Source organism: Dendropsophus ebraccatus, chromosome 2 (assembly GCF_027789765.1).
Source record: "Dendropsophus ebraccatus isolate aDenEbr1 chromosome 2, aDenEbr1.pat, whole genome shotgun sequence".
NCBI lineage: Eukaryota > Metazoa > Chordata > Amphibia > Anura > Hylidae > Dendropsophus > Dendropsophus ebraccatus.
In genome coordinates, this window is record NC_091455.1 from 36,073,439 (window position 1) to 36,092,927 (window position 19,489).

Below are 19,489 nucleotides of genomic sequence, written 5' to 3' on the forward strand. Positions count from 1 at the left end.
CCCCAGTTCGCTTAAGGTCCTATTCCACGGGCCGACTGGAGGAGCAAATGAACGCTCGTTTGCTCCTCGTTCCCCGCTCACTGCCGCCGCTATTCCACGCAACGGCATGTCAGTTATTTGCGGCCTCGCATGGGATCCCAGCCGGAGTGTATACGATGTGTATACGCTCCAGCCGGGATCCCATTGAAAATAAGGCATTGTTCCAGCCCGCAAAAAGTACGGCCGTTGTTGCCGATGGCAACATCGGCCGTACTTTTACGTAGTGTGAACATAGCCTTAGGCATCAAGTACAGAACAATACATAAAACGTACCCCAGGTACAGAACCCTGAAAAAGCTCTGGACATCTACATAGAAATATATTTACGGCTTTCAGTAGCTTTTTCTCACGACTGAGGACTTGCTTTATGCATACTAGTTGTTTGTTTATTGTTCTTTAAACCTTCATTTTGGTCTCCAGATACAATATTTTCAACAATTAATATTGTGAGTTGAGAGACCATTGTATTTGCAAAATAGGAAACACAATTTTGAAAGAACAGACTAATTCACACATTCTGTTAAGTTGTCCGTTTTCATGGATCCGTGATGGACAATTTTATAGCCCATTGCTTTCTACTGGACTATTCACACAGGGCATTTTTTTAAAAATCCACAATCAGTTTAATGAAAAAATAATTTGGATAAAAACACAACATGGGTTCCCCCATTCAAGTCTATGAGATGCATGTTTTTCATGGATAGCATGGATCTGACATCCGTGTACATCCATGCAATCTGTGAAAAACTTTAATGTAATGTAATGAGTAAAATGTAAAAAGCTTTATGGATTTTTTAAGGATCACAGAGGTAGATAGCTGACTTCATCCATGGACCCTGAAAATCACTGAACGTGTGAATGCCGCCCAAGAAAAAGGGAAATCCTTTATTGCTATTACCGTTTTCATAGCATACACATTTTGCATTTTGCTATGATTTTAATTTTATAGATGTTTTTGCTTTCCGCATTAACCTCTTAAGGACATAGGACGTATGCGTACGTCATATGTCCGCACTTGCACTTCAAAGCAGTGCCGCGATCCCGGGTGCCGCGAGTAGCCCGGGACCGCTGCTATTAGCGGGCACAGTCTGATCGCCGTGCCCGCTAATTAGCTAATCGGAGGCAGCTGTCAAAGTTGACAGCTGCCTCCGATTACCGGAGGCAACGTTTCCCTGGGGTCTAGTGGGGGAGATCGCTCCTCCGGGGAGCGATCTCCGTTACTGATGCCGGCCGGGGACGCGTCCAAGATGGTGCCGTCCTCGGCTCGGCACTCGTTCGTTTTCAGCTGCAGCAGCCGAAAGCAAACGAGTGCCGATCTCATGGATCTCTGCAGCATATCTATGCTGCAGAGATCTCAATGAGAGATCACAGTGTATATACTAGAAGTCCCCCAGGAGGGCTTCTAGTATATGTGTAAAAAAAAAAAAAAAAAGTGTTGTTAATAGTAAAAAGCCCCCTCCCCTAATAAAAGTCTGAATCACCCCCCTTTTCCCAGGTTTTAAATAAAAGTAAACAAATAAATAAACATGTTTGCTATCGCCGCGTGCGTAATCGCCCGAACTATTAATTAATCACATTCCTGATCTCGTACGGTAAACGGCGTCAGCGCAAAAAAAATCCCAAAGTGCAAAATTGCGCATTTTTGGTCGCATCAAATCCAGAAAAAATGTAATATAAAGCGATCAAAAAGTCGTATATGCGCAATCAAGGTACCGATAGAAAGATCACATCATGGCGCAAAAAATGACACCTCACACAGCCCCATAGACCAAAGGATAAAAGCGCTATAAGCCTGGGAATGGAGCGATTTTAAGGAACGTATATTGGTTAACAACGGTTTGAATTTTTTACAGGCCATCAGATACAATATAAGTTATACATGTTATATATCGTTTTAATCGTAACGACTTGAGGAACATGCATAACAAGTCAGTTTTACCCCAGGGCGAATGGCGTAAAAACACATTTCCCCCAAATAAAAGAAATGCTTTTTTTTTTTTTTCAATTTCACCACACTTTGAATTTTTTTCTGGTTTCGCAGTGTACTTTATGCAAAAATTCAGCCTGTAATTGCAAAGTACAATTAGTGACGCAAAAAATAAGGGGTCATGTGGGTTTCTAGGTGGAAAAATGCAAGTGCTATGACCTTTTAAACACAAGGAGGAAAAACCGAAAACGTAAAAACGAAAATGGGCCATGTCCTTAAAGGGTTAATTTAAAAAAAGTTAAAAATCAACATTTCAAAAACTAAGAACTGAAAAATAAACGCATATTTTGCACATGCATAAAACACAAGTAATAAGAGCAGCATAGGGAAATAACTGTGAGCTCCTAGTGGTATCACAGTAGTCAGTGTAAGTGTATTGCTTGACTATGTGATTTTTATGGAGTGCTACTGTCACACACAAGTTGCCGTCACCTACAACTTATAGCGACTGCCATGTTGTAGAAATTTTGAGTCACATTTGCTGAAAGCTGGGTAAGAGTTCTTGCCAATTTGCAGCATGTAGCTATACATCATAGTAAAAAGAATACACACCCTATAAGCAAAGAAAATTCTCAGATTAAAAAAAGGAGCAAAGGCTAGCCAATTGACCATGCTTATATAAGCTTAAGCAACCTTTAAAAGAGTGAACCACTGCTATTCTGACAACAGTGCAAGTAATACTGAAGCAATATATATGTGTTGTGCATGTAAAACAGAAACAGTTTCTCACTTGGCACATTTTATATTAGATCTCCCTGGAGAGCAGCTCTGAGTAACGGGATGTAACATGATCGCAACGTTGTAGAGATCCTTCACTTACCAGAGCTGTGGCAGTAGTCCATCTGCTCGGGAACCTGGATTGTAAAGGCTATCAAATCTGGACCCAGTAAAGATTCAGGCTTCCTGCTCTCCTTCAACCACCTGCTTCTGTGGAGATCTCTAGTGTCAGAAGGACCTTGAACCAATGGGATTAACTTCTCTTTCCCATTATCACCTTAACAATAAAAGATAGAGAGATGTTAACACTAAATATAAAAAAACAGCTTAGACAATATACAGTGAATAAATTCTTTATGCCCTTGAAAGAAAAAGTAAGAAAGCTCTAAAACAAGGTGTCGAATTTTGGTAATTTTTTATTTTTATTTTGCCAAAACCTTCCGTGCATGTAGAGCAGGGGTAGGGAACCTTGGTTCTCCAGCTGATGCAAATCTACAACTCAAACCAACGATCGGCACACCAGCTCACCGTGGTGCCCTGGGAACAGTCAGATCAATGCAGAAGACAGAAATCCCGGCACCCACGTTATTTGAAGCAAATGAAGTCTCTGTATTTATTCACACATTGGACACTGCACGCGTTCCGACCATCAGGTCTTTATGTGTGAATAAACACAAAGACTTCATTTGCTTCAAATAACGTGAGTGCCGGGATTTATTTCTTCTGCAAACCTACAACTCCCATCATGCCTGGAAAGAAAAAGCTTTAGGCTTGATGGGAATTGTAGTTTTGCAACAGCTGGAGAGCCAAGGTTCCCTACCCTTGATTTAGAGTGTAAAAAGTAAACCTACAACTGGGAAAAGGTAGGCCTCAACAAATGGTATGCTAACATTAAGGAGAGGGGGGAAAAACGAGAGCTGTTTAATAAACAGCTTTAATGAAAGCAGCTTACGTGTAAATGATCCTTCCAGGCTGAAATTGTGCGATTCAATTTCATACTGAATTAAAAAAGGAAAGAAACTCAGGATTTAACAGGGCTCATAAAAACTTATGATTGGTCATGCTCTTCCCCGACAATATTCCCAGCTCTATTGTACGAGCAAGTTAAAAATCAGTCACGGGCTTATCACCTTGGCTACTTTCCAAAATGGCTTTATCGTCTATGAAAATAAATTAGCAAGGAGCGAAGTTGCTAATGAGTTTATAATTTCATTTATTGAGGAGGTCATTAATTTATGAGCTACCTGCTAGAACTACATCAATCATTGGCTTTTAACCAGCAGACGTGATCAATGATATGATACACACTCTGAAGATCTGGTACTAGCATGAGGCCAAGTCCACCACTGGCGTCACTTCAATGCAATTAGCGTTATTGCCTTACAGTGTTTGAGAGGTTATACCCAACTGTGGCAAAGTCAATCTAGATTTTATAACAACATGGCAAAATATATATGAACAGCTTTCCATTTGCTGTCAGTAAACAGAAATGTCTTGGTTGTATGAAAAGCCTTTAAGGGAAACTATCTAATCTGCTGATATGTCCCCTTTGTGCACGGGGTGCTGAGAATGAAGGTAGGTCTCTTACCTTCATCCTCAGTTCTGTTCCCGTGCCGTTAGTAGTTAGATCCTTATGCTAATCAGGCGGTTTGGAGCACTGAGGGCAGGGCTATGGGCTATAGGAGCAATTTTCCAGCTTGCCCCAGGCAGGCCCGTTGCATTGATTTTTATTATGAGAGGTGGAACAGACAGGGGTGGGGGAGGGGACAGTGCTCTGAGGGCAGTAGCCCCATCCCTGGTGCTCTAAACCGACTGATTAGTATAAAGATCCAACTACTGGGGACATCAGCAAGGATGAAGGTAAGAGACTTACACTCATCCTCAGCGCTCCGTGCACAAAAGGAAAAAATCAGCAGAATATAATTGTTTAACCTGGTGATTGTTTCATTTTAAAGGAAATCAACTGCAAATCACGTTCCAAACTATGCTGAAACCGTTAGATAGCAGTTTGGTTAAAGAGACCTTTCATGTATCTGGCTGTATTTGTACCTTTCACTTAAGCAGCAAGCCTCCCATATCCCCCTCCCTACCCCCTGCAACAAGCTAACTGCCTGCCTAATCATCGTAAAGCCCAACCCCACCCCAGGTTATACTCATCAAATCACAGGATGGTCTGTTCCTCAGGAGCAACGTCTAATCATTCCGCCTCATGGCAGAAGCGGTCCTGGTTGTACCAGAGAGTAAAAGCATTTTTCTACATTCTGGAAGCACAGATGGCTATATGAAAGGCACAAACAGCTCTCTAACATTGTCAGCAGTCTGGAAAGCTGACAAATTTCCTTTAAAATCAGTCCAGTTAACTTGTATGACTCTGCATAATTCTTCACAAATAATGGTGCACCTACATAAGATGGGTTCATTGTGGATTTTTTGCAAAAAATGCAGTGTAACCGCATGTATATCAAAAGCCATGGAATACGCTGCAGAAATGTTGCAGATCTGCAGGAATTTATCTTTATTTTTATACCCACAATTAGAGATAAGCGAATATAAAGTAAGGACGAAGCGAAGCACTTCGTTCCTATCTGTATTCCGCTCATCGGGCTGCGGCGCTTTGAAGTGTGCTCCACTCTGTGCCGCTCCTTCCCAGGTGCAGGAAAAAAAACATAGATCCCGTCCTGGGAAACTGGGAGAAGATCCATCTTTTCCCAGCACCTGGGAAGGAGCGGCACTGAGGGGAGCACACTTCAAAGCGCCGCAGCCCGATGAGCGGAATACAGATAGGGACGAAGGAATACAGATAGGGACGAAGCGATACGCTTCGTTCTTACTGTATATTCCCTTATCTCTACCCACAATAATAACTGCAGCAGCAATTCTGCACAATTTGCTGTGCATTTTCTGTGGCAGATTTACATGCGGCATGGTGCACATTTCCTGCATCAACATGAAAGCATCCATACACTGTAATTGTAATCAGGACAAAGCTTATGAATGTAAACACAAGTATTTCTATTCACTGACAGAAAACAGAAGTCGAGAAAAAAAAGTATACTAGCATGTAACATAAGCATCATTACACAACGACAAATTATACAGAACTGGAAAACCTACAATTCTTTGGAGCGAGTTTGTTACAGAGAATGGTGATGGATCTGACTTTCCTACGGCCAATATTAAAAGGTGAAAAGCAAAGAACTGGCCTGTGAAATTGGACATGTCAATGTTTAATAAATTAATAGAGTGAAATTAATGAATGTTTTTCAAGTACAGAACTTGTTAACCCCTATAGGTACAAAGTGTTACATAATGCAGTTATGTTTGTGCCATTTACTGAAGGCAGAACAAATCTGCTTTTAGGCGTGCCATGCACTTGGCAGGCTTCCGAATCCTTGTATAGAAAACTTTGGCTTGTGTTAGAATTTTGTTTTTGTTTTTTTTAATCTGACCTGTGTTACTTTTCAGTATGGCCAGCCCCATTCTGAGCGGAGATCCTTGTGTCATATTAGGCAGTACCAACCAGATCTCCCAATAATCACCCAGAATGACCTATAATACGGTGACTTGGCTGGGCGTACGCACATGATCACATACTATTGGTAATTGTTGTGGTGTTTATAATGTACTTTATGACCACACAGTACAAGTGCTTGAATCAGGGACAGAAAAATCAAATCTAGAACCAGAATATAATTATAAAATTAAAACTAAAATTTTAGTCCGCAATAGCTCTAATGTATTATCCTGGCATGATAAAATTAAAACACGCTAAATCTCTGATTCATAGGAACAATGAATAAATTCTTGTTTCAGTAACTCTCCTTGTAAAAAGTAAGGCCAATTCTCCTATACAGGCAATAAACTTTTATACGGTCCAGCTGCACATACCTGGGGCTTTGGCACAAATTTTTATTGATCCCAGGGTCCCGGAGACACATTTGACCAATGATGTGCTGCAGAATTTCAGTTCAACATTCTGGATAGAACCCTCCAGAGTTGGCAGCGCATTCTTGGATTTCACACCTAATAAAAGAAAGCTGCAAATGTACTAGCCTGTTGAATTGTAATATACTTTAATATTCATTCAATCAGACAGTAAAACAATCATTTCGGTTCTCTTGCGTGAAGTTTTAATTACCAAACATCAAAAAAGGTGGACTGAATTCATATTCATACAGTATTTATTTCAGCGCATTTACATGATGTCCTGCATAAGTCTGTTTGAAGTTTCTGTTCTGCAGGTGTCCAGGATTTGGCAGGAGGGTCTGTGGCACAGTCCTCCTGCTAACAGCAGAGAATAACATTGAGTAACACCCAGCACACGCAATTCATGCACCTTGTATATACTCAGAATGATCTGACACCCTATATAATCAGACTATGAGTAGTAGGTGTAAGAGCAATAGCTTGGCTCATCAAGATGTGTCAAATCAAAGGCTTTCTTCACATTAGAATCACTTCAACACGGCTGACTTATGCCAGTGACTTAAAGGGGGCCTGTGGTGAGTTGTCCCAAAAATGAGATTTTACTACCATTAAATAGCTTACGGTGTCTTGATTAAAGAACATTTTACATATTCTTGATATGCCCTTCCATTCCCAAACTATGTTCAAAATTTAGTAGAAAAGGAGATCGATCTCAACATATGGCGCTGGCCAAAAAAAAGACCAAAATGCAGGCAGTGTCTTTCTATAAGAACAATAATAATGGTAATTTTTTTAAAAAAGCAGGCAATATAACAAGTTTTGGGATAAACTCCCTTCAACAGATTCAAGCATAAAATATAACAGATATAGTCAGGGTATGGAAGAAGGGTGAACGGACACAAAAACACATACAAAAAAGTACACAGAGGGCCCACTAAACACCCTAACTACTTTCACCCACTTCCTACAAAACGTAACATATACTGATACTTGTGAACTAACCACACCTAAACCACCAGAAAAAAAATGGATTAAGTTTTTTTTTCCTACAGAGGGCAGCCAACAGACAGCCAAGTGTAAGCTTACTTAGTTAACAATGTTACAATGTGCATACCAAACAAGTTATATTCACTGTGTTATTATAGCCCTCCGTTACTTTATTTGTGAAGCTGTAGTCTACCTAATTGCCTGATGAAATTCAAACACAAAGCCCACCCCAATACGTTTCACTCTGAATTAGTCTTCAGGGGTCAAGTGTTAAAGGGGTATTCCACTCAAACTTAACTTTTGATATGCTGCTGCCCTTGGGGACACTACCAATTTATCCCATGATTGTTATTATCTACTTAGTCTTCTCCCAGTTCTGAGCTGTTGCTTTCTGGTAAAGACACAAAAATCTGTGTGTGAGCCTTTCTCTCTGTCTCCCCCTCTTCCCCCTCCCTTCAGAGACAGCTGAAGTAAACAAGTCCCTAACAGGCTTTATCTGAAAAATTGTCGCTGGGAGGGTTATTCTGAGATTAAGTTGCTGATGAAATCACTGTGATTAACCCTCCCAGCATTACAAAGAAGCTACAATGTTGCAAATAAAGCCAGTCAGGGACTTGTTTACATCAGGGGGGGGGGGGGAGAAAAGCTCACATACAAATTTTTGAGTCTTTAGCAGAAAGCAGCAGCTAAAAAATGGGGAGGAGACACAGACTGAATAAATAATAGCAAGTATAAAATGAATTGTTTACCTCATCATGAGCAGCAACATATCAAAAGTTATGTTTGAGTGGAATACCCCTTTAATAATCTAGAGGTGTACTAGAATAGAAAAGAATATTATTATAGCTGTTTTCTGTTATGTTATGAGATCCATTGAAATAGTGTTTGCAACCAAAGCATTTTTTTTATCTGGACAATATATCAGAAAATCACGGACAGCTCATATTTTTTGCAGAAAAATTGGAAATACTCTAATAAATGAAATCGATTATAAATGTTAACCTGTCAACAGCTCAGGAAACTGATAAGAACACAAAAGCTTTACTATGTGACTACACTTTACTCTGAACTGTAAAATGATGAGAATTACATTCACAATAATCTTTACAAACTCTTCCAGCTTAAAAAAAAATATCACAGACGCTTCCAATGTTTTCCATGGACACTGGAAAATATCCACTGAATAGCTATGGACTGTCCAGGAATTTACGGACGCTTGGCAACCCTGAGTTGAAATGCTATAATAGCCCAGGTAGAAGAAGAAAAAAAAAATTAACTCTGCATTATCCTTCCCCTCGTCAACCATGTGTGTATCAATGGCAGAATGTGATGGGATACATTTTCATAAATAATGACAAAGAGTAATTTTTAAATATTTTTTCAAAGTGTATCTGTATTTTTAGGTGATTTTTCAAACTAAGTTGTGCTGACATTAGGAGTAGCACTATATCTGATAATAACATAATTGGTAGATGTTTTATCACCAGTTTTTACCTCTGTATGATTCATTGGTAATTTAAGTTGTCTTTGAGATAGTGGGTGGAGATTAGCTATTATAATGTCTTCTATACACTGCACGACCCTGCTATTCTATATGTCTATAGCAAATCTTTACATGGAATACCTTGACAAACATTACAGAGCAGTATTAAGCAGTGTAAGCTGTGAATGAAGAAGCAAGGCATACCAAACATTACAAGTTGCAGTTGCCTTTCAGTATCTTTCTATGTGCTTCTGTCTCCAACCACACCCCTCCTTCAATCCTCCCCTCTTCTCACAATTCTAAAGGCCTGATCTCTCTTCAGGCAGTTTTGTAAAGTATGGCCTTATTCACATGTTCCATAAATGTATCCGTAATTATATATGCCCAATTACACACAAATTGATTTCTATTGGCATATTCACACGGTCTGTAAATTTACAAATTTGCAATCTGTAGTGGAAAGAAAAAAGGTAAGTCCCAGTACGGACTGTAATTGTGGAACAAATTTTTCCATAGAAATCAATGAAAGAATCAATAATTTTTGCAGAAAAAACATTGGTAACATCAGCAAAAAACAAACAAAACCTTGATTTAACAGCCAGCTTCTCATGTGCAGATCTACAAAAAATACTGATTACTGATGAACTATGGACAAATTTTTAGACTATGGACATATTATACTTCTTGAAAAATTACTGAATTTGTAAATGAGGCCTAATGTGTAAATGAGACCCGATTCACGCATTCGGAGTGCTGCCTAAAGCTGCAGACGCAAAGCTGTGCACACACAACCTGTCCGCGTTTGCCCTGCGTAAAACATAGGGCTGCAAATGCAGACCGTATAATGGCTTGCTTTTCTTACATGGATCCGTAACACATATGGGTGTGTGTATGTGGCCACAGAAATAAGTCGAACTGGACCTAATTCTGTCCAGTTGGGAGAAGGTGTCCTAAATAATGAGTTTCAAGGGGAGAGGAGCAGAAAAGTAGCCTTTAAATAGAGACAAAGGCATTTTTGGCCGGTAAGATACAATACAAAGTTTCTTACATTTTTTATATTTTTTGAAAGTGCAGTCTAAGGGGGAGATTTATCAAAGGGTGTAAAATCTAGACTGGTGCAAACTACCCACAGCAACCAATCAAGCTTTAGGCAGTGCTGAAAGGAAAGCTGAGCTGTGATTGGTTGCTGTGGGCAGTTTGCACCAGTTTAAATTTTACACCCTTTGATAAATCTCCCCCTAAGTGTTGAAAAAAGAAAGTAAACATTTCAAGTATAATTTTTTTTGATTATGCAAATACTATTGTTTTACACATGTTACAAGTATCATGCTTTTCTTATCATAAATAAATCAGAATACTTTTCTATGGCGATAGGTCAGCGGTGAATGAAAGAAAGGATTTGACTCATATAAACACAATAGTGTTTCATTAAACAATCTGCGCATCTCTGTGCTATGTATCTAGTCCAATCTGCAAGTCTGGCCAGTCAGCGGAGGATAAGTTGGCTGCCTTGTAAAGTCCATCACGTTCTTGTTATATTCCCCCCATGTGCCAGCTTTTATCAAGACAGAGTCTTTAGACAGCATGGAAGTGATGCCTAATACAGGAAAGGATGAATTCACTTTCAAGCCTTCCATGTCCCAAGGGAACAATCCTACTGTCAGACAGCACACTGCAAGCCTAGGCTGCACTGATCTGAACACATAAAAACTGATGGCAGATCAGAAACACTTGGCCCACCTACACTACCCGCTTCCCTATCTCAATTCTCACAGTCTATTAGATCATTTCTCTTTTGTCTAGCAATGCGGACAGACCAAGAGACTCAATTATTTCACTTAACAAGTCTGTATCACCAAATTTTTCCAGCAAGACGCTACTTCTTGAGCTCCACACCTGTCGGACTCAGCGAGGTGTTAACAGCAGAGACCAGACTGAAGACAATCTCCTGGCACTGCTTATCAGTAATATGGAAAAAATAAAAAAATAAAAATAAAACTTTTGGAAAAAGTCCTCACTTAGCCATCTGTGATGAGCCAAATGTACAAGTACATTTTCAAAATATACTTCTTGCTTAGTGTTTTATGCATTATTTTATAAACCAAAGTCTGGCCAGTATAATGCCAATAAGATTTTTTTAACAAGGAAAATTATTTTAAACTGAATCACTGCTTACTGCATAGTATTAAAAAGGAATGCATGATCAATTTAGGATATTATTACATTTTGAATTTATCTTTACTTTTTCTTTAAAAAAAACTATCATTAGAGATGAGCGAACCGGGTTCGGGTTCGAGTGCATCCGAATGATCGGCATTTGATTAGCGGGGGCTGATGAACTTGGATAAAGCTCTAAGGTTGTCTGGAAAACATTGATACAGCCAATGACTATATCCATGTTTTCCACATATCCTTAGGGCTTTATCCAACTGCAGCAGCCAACGCAAATCAAATGCCGAAAGTTCGGGTTCGGATCGACTCGAGCATGCTCCAGGTTCACTCATCTCTATTTATCAGGCTTTTTTTTTTTCTCAAATGTGAGGGGAAAAAAATCCTAAAATGTTTTTATACTCACAGAAGCTACTAGAGGAATTAAAATACACTGTTTTACAGCTCTTTTTGGAGCTTTGCTGAACAGACTGGGGAAGAAAAGGCTGAGGCATTTCATCATTAAAAGGGTGGCCAAATTCAAAATCCATTAAGCTGCTGAAGAAGATAGCAACACCATGCAAACAAATAAGAAAATTCTGCAATTGAACCATGTTTATCATGCAGCCACAGGGAGTCAAATGCCAGGAGTTCAGGTTCAGAGAACGTTGTCGAACACGTACAGTTTGGCCTTTCCACTACTCCTCTCACTACTTATAATCTACAAGTTGGACCTGTTTTAAAGTTTCAAAATGAAGGAACAGCACCAGTTGAAATGTCCGTTCTTTGGTTGCACAATGATTGTGGCTGATTTGTACTCATCTGGAGTAATGTTGGATATCTCAAGTACATCACTTTGTTTTCAGCCAAAGACCACTAAGGCCAGGCTACTCACTGTTGTTGACCGGACTAGACAAGGGAGTTCAGGCTATACATCAACCTTATGGCCAGTATCTGGTTTTGCAGTAGCTTTTTTATTTTATTTTATGGAAGTTTGCAATAACTTTCCTTCAACTTCTTTAACTTCTGCAAAACTCCATCAAAATATAATTTAAAGTCCATCTGTTGTATAACAGATGTACTTTAGTGCTGTCTTGTTTCACTATGAAGAAGACTTCTCATTTACAGTATGCGTAATCAATTGTTTGTGGAATTACAAATACATTTGTAACTAGATACTGGGACATGTAAAATATTAATGGATATCTAACAACCAAAGCAGCCAGTCTGGGGCACTTCTCCTTAATAATAAAACTATTATATACCATCAAGAAACTGTGGTATTTTTATGAAACATTGGTATGCGTGAACTAAAGTCTCAATCTACCTTCAAGCTTTTATGAGTTTCAGATACTGTACCCTACAAAAATAGGCCATTGTTATATAAAAGCTGTCCCAATACCAATCTGAGATTTCTTCTATCGGTACAGCCATTCCATTACATGCTGGACAGTGCCATCATAGGCAAATCTCTTACATGTAGACATATCAGTGAAACTGTGGTATACAGTAGGGTTCACAACAGAGAATACCCCTCCTCGACACTTATCTGCTGACAACCTCTCCCCCTGCTTTATGTATATGTGATCGAGAAGGCTACATTATATGGCTCTCGTGGTCATTTATCACCAAGCTGTGCTAAGCACAGACTTCTTCGAGCATGTTCTGATTGGTCAGGGTCTGAACACAGGCCCCTTCCATACATCAGTATAATACTGTCCAGAAATAGGGATCTAAAATTGTGGATTTTATTGTACACACTGATTTCTATGGTACCTTGCACACATCAGTATTTGTTACTGATCTGTGCTGAGGCCATGAACCCTGCTGAAAAAATACTGGACAAGCCATTGGACTATATTTCTGAAAAGGACTTACTTATAGAAATCAATGGGTCCATGTAAAGTGTGAACAGCTTCACGGACCGCTGTCCACAAGAATCTGCAATTTCTGGATCTTTTGCCTGCCTTTCCCCTCTTTTCAAGCAGCTTCCCATTTTGTGGATGCACAAAATATGGATACAATACAGATGCGATGAAGATGTCTTTTCACGGAAAGCAGACAAAAATTTTTTAACAAAAAGATAAATAAATGTGTAAACAGGGCCTTAGACCATGACCAATAATAATTAACAATAGCTGATATGTCTCTATGATATGCTAAAAGTTTTTTTTTATGACAGTGACCATTTTAGTCGGCTAAATCATGAGTCCCCTGAAATATCTGCCTGCTTGTCTTGGTCATGCAGGTTTCTGCCAGGATCTATTAGCAGAGATTAAATTAAAAAGTAAAATTAAAAAAGGTTGCCTAATTATTTTGGAGCCCCACATAAAGGATATACTGGGAAATCTGGGTTCTCTCATTGAACATTAGACTGTTGTCAGATCCCACTGTAATCTCAAAGTTTCTTCCAGCTTTGGAGCCAAATCCATAGAAGCTCTATTATATATACCAATTAAATGGTAATAATCAATACCACTGACAAATATACCATAGTCAGCAACACACAGAACACTGCAGATCTTTTTTCTTTTTTTTTTTTTTACAAGTATTTAAAAGATTCAATCATGTGTTCTATGTGATTTATGGTTTAAGTTGAAGCAAACCTATTGCATGTGAGTAGGTTTATGCATTCAAGAAATCAAGAAAAGCTTTCCTGATGAAGTGTGATCTTGGGGAAGACATAAAACCAGCAGTGGTAAAAGTTACTTTAATTGGACATGGTAGTGCATTCCATAGTGTACTGTAGGTATACTATACACAGGTGAAGATACCAGAAAAGGCAATATATAATTTAATAAGGCAGATAATAAGTATGAGGGGGTTATCCTATGAATATGCATACATAAATGTTAAATGGTAACACTGGAGTGACTACTCAGGATCTCCAGCTGCTTTTGAGAGCTATAATGCACTGACAGAATCCATTAAAATCAACAGAAATTTAATTTAACACTTGGTTGACTACCTGCACTTACCCCCGAATAAATTGGGGTTAACTTTATTTCAAAAAGTGGCATAAATTAGGCTCAGGCATTATGAATAGGAGGCTAAGGGCCCTATTCCACGGGACAATTATCGTTTGCATAATCGTAAACGATAAACAATCTCAAACGACCGCTATACGAACGACCTGAAATAGTTCACTCATTTACACGGAACGATGATTGTTACTTATGATTAGAGATGAGCGAACCGGGTTCGGGTTCGAGTCGATCCGAACTTGAACATTCGGTATTTGATTAGCTGGGGCTGCTGAACTTGGATAAAGCTCTAAGGTTGTCTGGAAAACATGGATACAGCCAATGACTATATCCATGATTTCCACATAGCCTTAGGGCTTTATCCAAATTCAGCAGCCCCCGCTAATCAAATGCGAAAGTTCGGATTCGGATCGACTCGAGCATTCTCAAGGTTTGCTCATCTCTACTTATGATCGTTCTTGCAGTCGTCTGTCGTCGCTATTGCGTTTGTCACTACTGCGAACCTCTGAACGTCGTCTTATTCCATGCAAACGATATGCGAAAGAGCAACGATAAAAATAGGTCCAGGTCTCATTAAGTGAGCAAAAATTTCTAGTTCGTCCCTTAATCGTTAAATGATATTTAATCGAACGATTATCGCTTCGTTCCGAACAATTTAACAATTACTAGATTAATAATTAATTACTAGATTAATAATTGCCCGGTGGAATAGGGCCCTAAGTGTCCGATTAAATGGTCCGACAGGCATTCTAAACAAGCGTCAATCTCCTAGTTCTGCCCCTTGTTTAGTGAGACTATAACTAGGTTTAACTACCGTGTGGGCATGGCAGCACGGATAATCGCTAGATCATCCCCTTTTCCAGTAATATTTTTTTAGCATGTTAAAACATTAGGGTGTATTTTTTGTCGGCACAATTAGCTATTCTGGCCATGGATCAGAATGTACCACTTATTAGACACTTGAGTTATAAATATAAGACACAAAATATATTTGAGCTATTGAAATCTGGAAGGTTGAGTGGAGGACCCACTAATGACTGCACAATGGAATGGTTATATACTAGTGTTTGGAACACATTGAACATTGGTCATATGTAAGATTGTTGAGCACTTGGCGTGGAGCCCGGTATGGGATAATGGGCATCTCCCAAAACTTGGGAAAATTCAGAATAAACAGTTTTGGTTAGCTATGGGGTTGAGATGGGTGTCACAATTATTTCACCAGGGCGAAATTTGTGGATAACAAACATGCTTATTATTTTCAGTTGGTGCATGCCGCAAGCAAGTCTTTGAATGTGGACATATTTAGTCCTTCTCATGATGCTGTCATGCACACTCTACAAGGGATAGGGACTATGCGGAAAAGTTTATCAGTCATTTATAAATGTATTATGCTAAATAAAGACATGGAGATAAGTAGTGACTGCCGACCCAGATGGGAGAAAACTTCCGATGACGGCTGGGACAGTGTTATCAACAATATTAATAGAGTCGCATTATGTAAAGGACACAAACTAACTCAATTTAGGATTCTACATAGGAGTTACTATTCACCACTTTGGATGTATAGGATGCAGCTTAGGGATGCCTCAGGGTGCCCCTGTTGCATGAGCACAGAGACAGATATAGCACATATGTTTTGGGACTGTCCACAGATACAGATTTTCTGGGGCGAGGTCCTGCAGTTGTTAGTTGCAAAGATTGGTTGTAATTTTCCTTTGACCCCATATGTGGCAATTTTAGGCAAAGCCGGTGGGGAGGGGGAGGGTGTTAGGAATTTGGTGCATCAGGGTTAAGTGTCCTGTTTTATCCTCTCTGTTCATGTATGTAATGTTAAGATAAATATAATTGGTCTATCTGTTAAATGTTTGTAAAGGATGTAAGATTTATTATAAATATAAATAAAGATATGAATAAAAAAAAAAAAATAACATTGCCATGAGCCGACAATTAATTGTTCATTTTTTGTCTGTTCGCTGGCTCTATTACAGAGGATGATCCCAGTCTGAACAGCAAATAAACTTAATAAGTTTAATAGAGTCCTAAGGCGTGTTAATCAGGCTCTCATGGTGTGACTATGTAGGCTAAGGGATGTGAATTGGGATCATAGGGGTCCAAATATGAGCTGATAGGGTGCACCTCCAGCAAATAATCAGCTGTGTCAGCAATCAGCTGAGGATCAGGAAAATGCCCGATCCTTGGCTAATCACATCTTTGAGCAGACCTCAAATCATCATTTACCGGCCGCAAAGCTCTCTGCGTAAACCGATGATGTACGGCCAATAGCAATGAACTTAAAGTGTCGCTGTTGTTATAACTTTCAAAATCTAAATCAACCGTAGATGTGATATAAAGAAAGTTTGCAATATACATTCATTATTCTTTTGGTAAGCTGAACTTACCAGAAATCCAGGTCCAGTCTCCAAAAAGCAGATTTTCTGACTGTGCTGGTTCAAAAAAACAGACTAAACACAGGAATTCTGGACAGGACAGAGTCACGGCTCAATGTGTCTGTCAATCACATGACTGTCTTCTCTCTGTGAGCGCTCTGATGGCCTGGGAAACACAGGACTTCCTGTTTATTGACTTTTTTTTTCTCAGAGTCAGAAAACAGGAAGTGCCATGTTTTCCATGATAACTTAAAAAAAAAACATAATTAATATAAATTTCAAACTTGTTTTATATAACGTCTACTATTGAATTAGATTTTGAAAGTTATAACGACAGTGACACTTTAAATAGCCGCATGAGCAATTCAGGGGTCATTAGTGCCGCCTGGCCGCTCAATTAGTTGTGCCGATCTCACTGATTAGCGATTGTTTGCAGCCATGGATGCCAAAAGATCAATGTATCTAAAAGGACCCTTAGTGTAAGCACAATGTGCACAGGGTAGTATAAAAAACGGTGTTGGGAATCAGAAGAACCATGTCAGACACAATAAAAAGGAGAGAACCAAGTATACTAACTGTAAGTTCTGAGTTTATTGGGAATTTTATTTTTATTGAGCATTGGGGGGGGGGGGGGGGGGCACACAACTTTTGGAATTTGTACAACATGCAAGTAAAACATATGGTCAATGAAGGATTTTAAAGGTGGCTAGTTAAAAATGTCAGTCGATACAGTTTGATACTATTGTGACCAAAATCTGACTGCAAGGTCATGTGATGGAGAGACAAGACATCACAGCATTATTTGAAGCGTCTTGCCTCAGTTCATTAAATTTTGGAAAAGCGACTGTGGACAAAAATGACAAGCTGTGAAGATGGACCTTTACTTTCAGCTTCCAGAGTGATGACAATGTATTATAAGATGTCCAAAAACAGCTGCAAGAGCTGAATAAATCTCTATACCAGAAGGGATTAGATTCCATACTAAAAAGGTAATTGACTAGATACACATTACAACAACAACAAAAAAAAAAAGATAATGAGGAAAGATTCCATCAGGACATGAAGGAGATAAAGGAAAGGTAGGACGACATGATGGCAAAATATCATTAATTATTTTGAAAGCACCCTTTATTCCAGAGTGCTGTACCTATGAGGGGTTAACATAAAAAGTAACATAAAACCAAGAAAACAGCACAAATAAAGTAAATTACAGACTAGTACAGTTATATTTTGTTATGCTGTTCCACTTAATATGTCCTTCGTTAATTCATTTATTTTCTTTTGTATGATCTCAGATCAAATCCATGTGATTTGTGTTCTTCAATGGGTCATTCGATATCACAAGAATAAGAGCACATCTAGCAACAAAAAACAGCGCATCGGTGCCTTAGATGGACCATAAAAATGGTGCATACAAGTAGTGTTGAGCATTCGTATGCATTAAAACAGTAAAAAAAATATTTTGATTATATAAAAAAAATAACAATTGATCAACAATTGTAAACTATGATCAAATTATAACGTAAATGCTGGATGCCATCTAATCAGTAAATGCAGGATGGAAATTGTATGAGATCTCTAAAGTAAACTCTATGCAATATTTGACAAAAACACAATTCTGGAAAATTCAGCTTAGTCCAAATTCAACGTAATGCCACCACAGAGGGATACACACAGCCTGATCAGACCCTGTGTAAACCAATCATTTCACCAGCAGCTTTATACTTCTTTAAAACCTCGTATAAAAAGCACCTGCTTAAAGTGAGTAATGGAGTTTTATTTTATCGCACTTAGGAACAGCGTATGTAACCTATTCCGCCTTCCTCCCCAGTGGAATATATTTAAGCTTATATAGCAGAGCACATTACCGACACACAGAAAGACCCTGTGATCAGCAATTTGGACACAAGACAGCAACCTGTAAGGGTGCACTATACCCCTCCCAAGTCCACCGCGATTCACTCCATTTCCAGCCTCAAATTACACATTACAGTGATGTCATATACAAGGGAAAAACTGAGAGACACAAGGCTGAGGTCTGCATACATAGTATGCCTTTAATACTGGGCCTGAAGAATGCTATACCTGTTTTGTACAGTCAATAACGGTGCAAAAAAGGAAATGTTATACAGTCTAGGTTTATGCTTTCAAGCTGTAATACAGTTGCATGGAGCTTTTAAGTGCTTTTAGACAAATCTATATTACAAACCAGGGCAAACGCCCCTGTAGAGTGGAAGTATATTTACATAGTAGAGACCAATACTGGACACTATAAAGGATATAAAAGTAACTGAAAAATATATCTGCATGATCCATAAATCCAAACATAAAAGGTAGTTTTAAAAATGATGAATCTGAACTGACAAGAAAAATTGGCACTAGGGTATGGGAGTTGGAGCAGTAAAATACTCCATTATTTAGAAAACATTACTAAGGATGGCATCATATTCATCCTAGCATAAAAGCTTATACGAAGTGCAATATTATGAAACTGTATAGTTGGAGAAGGACATACGTAATGGTATATGAGTAAACAAGTAGAGATGAGTGAATTTACAGTAGGAACGAACCGTACTGCTTCATTCCTATCAGGATTCTGCTCAACAGGTTGCGGGCTTTGAAGTCTGCTCCGCTCTGTGCTGCTCCTCCCTAGGTGCTGGGAAAAGATGGACCCAGTCCTGGGAAACTTCTTTCGGTTTCCCAGGACTGGATCCATCTTTACCCAGCACCTAGGGAGGAGCGGCACAGAGAGGAGCACACTTCAAAGCCCGAAGCCTGATGAGCAGAAAACAGATCACACTTTTCTTACCTACTGTAGATTTGCTCA

General features: G+C 39.1%; 1 protein-coding gene across 8 annotated transcripts in view; it reads right to left on the reverse strand.

Moving 5' to 3' along the window:
• The window catches only part of VPS13B (vacuolar protein sorting 13 homolog B), a 729,531-nt gene that overhangs the window by 495,618 nt on the left and 214,424 nt on the right, over positions 1-19,489 (reverse strand). For all 8 annotated transcript variants that reach the window (XM_069957347.1, XM_069957346.1, XM_069957349.1 and 5 more), the window contains exons 18-19: positions 6,632-6,766; positions 2,847-3,020 (exon numbers count right to left, since the gene is read on the reverse strand). In XM_069957347.1, the coding sequence (XP_069813448.1) occupies positions 2,847-3,020; positions 6,632-6,766 (309 nt within the window). The remainder of the gene's footprint in view (positions 1-2,846; positions 3,021-6,631; positions 6,767-19,489) is intronic.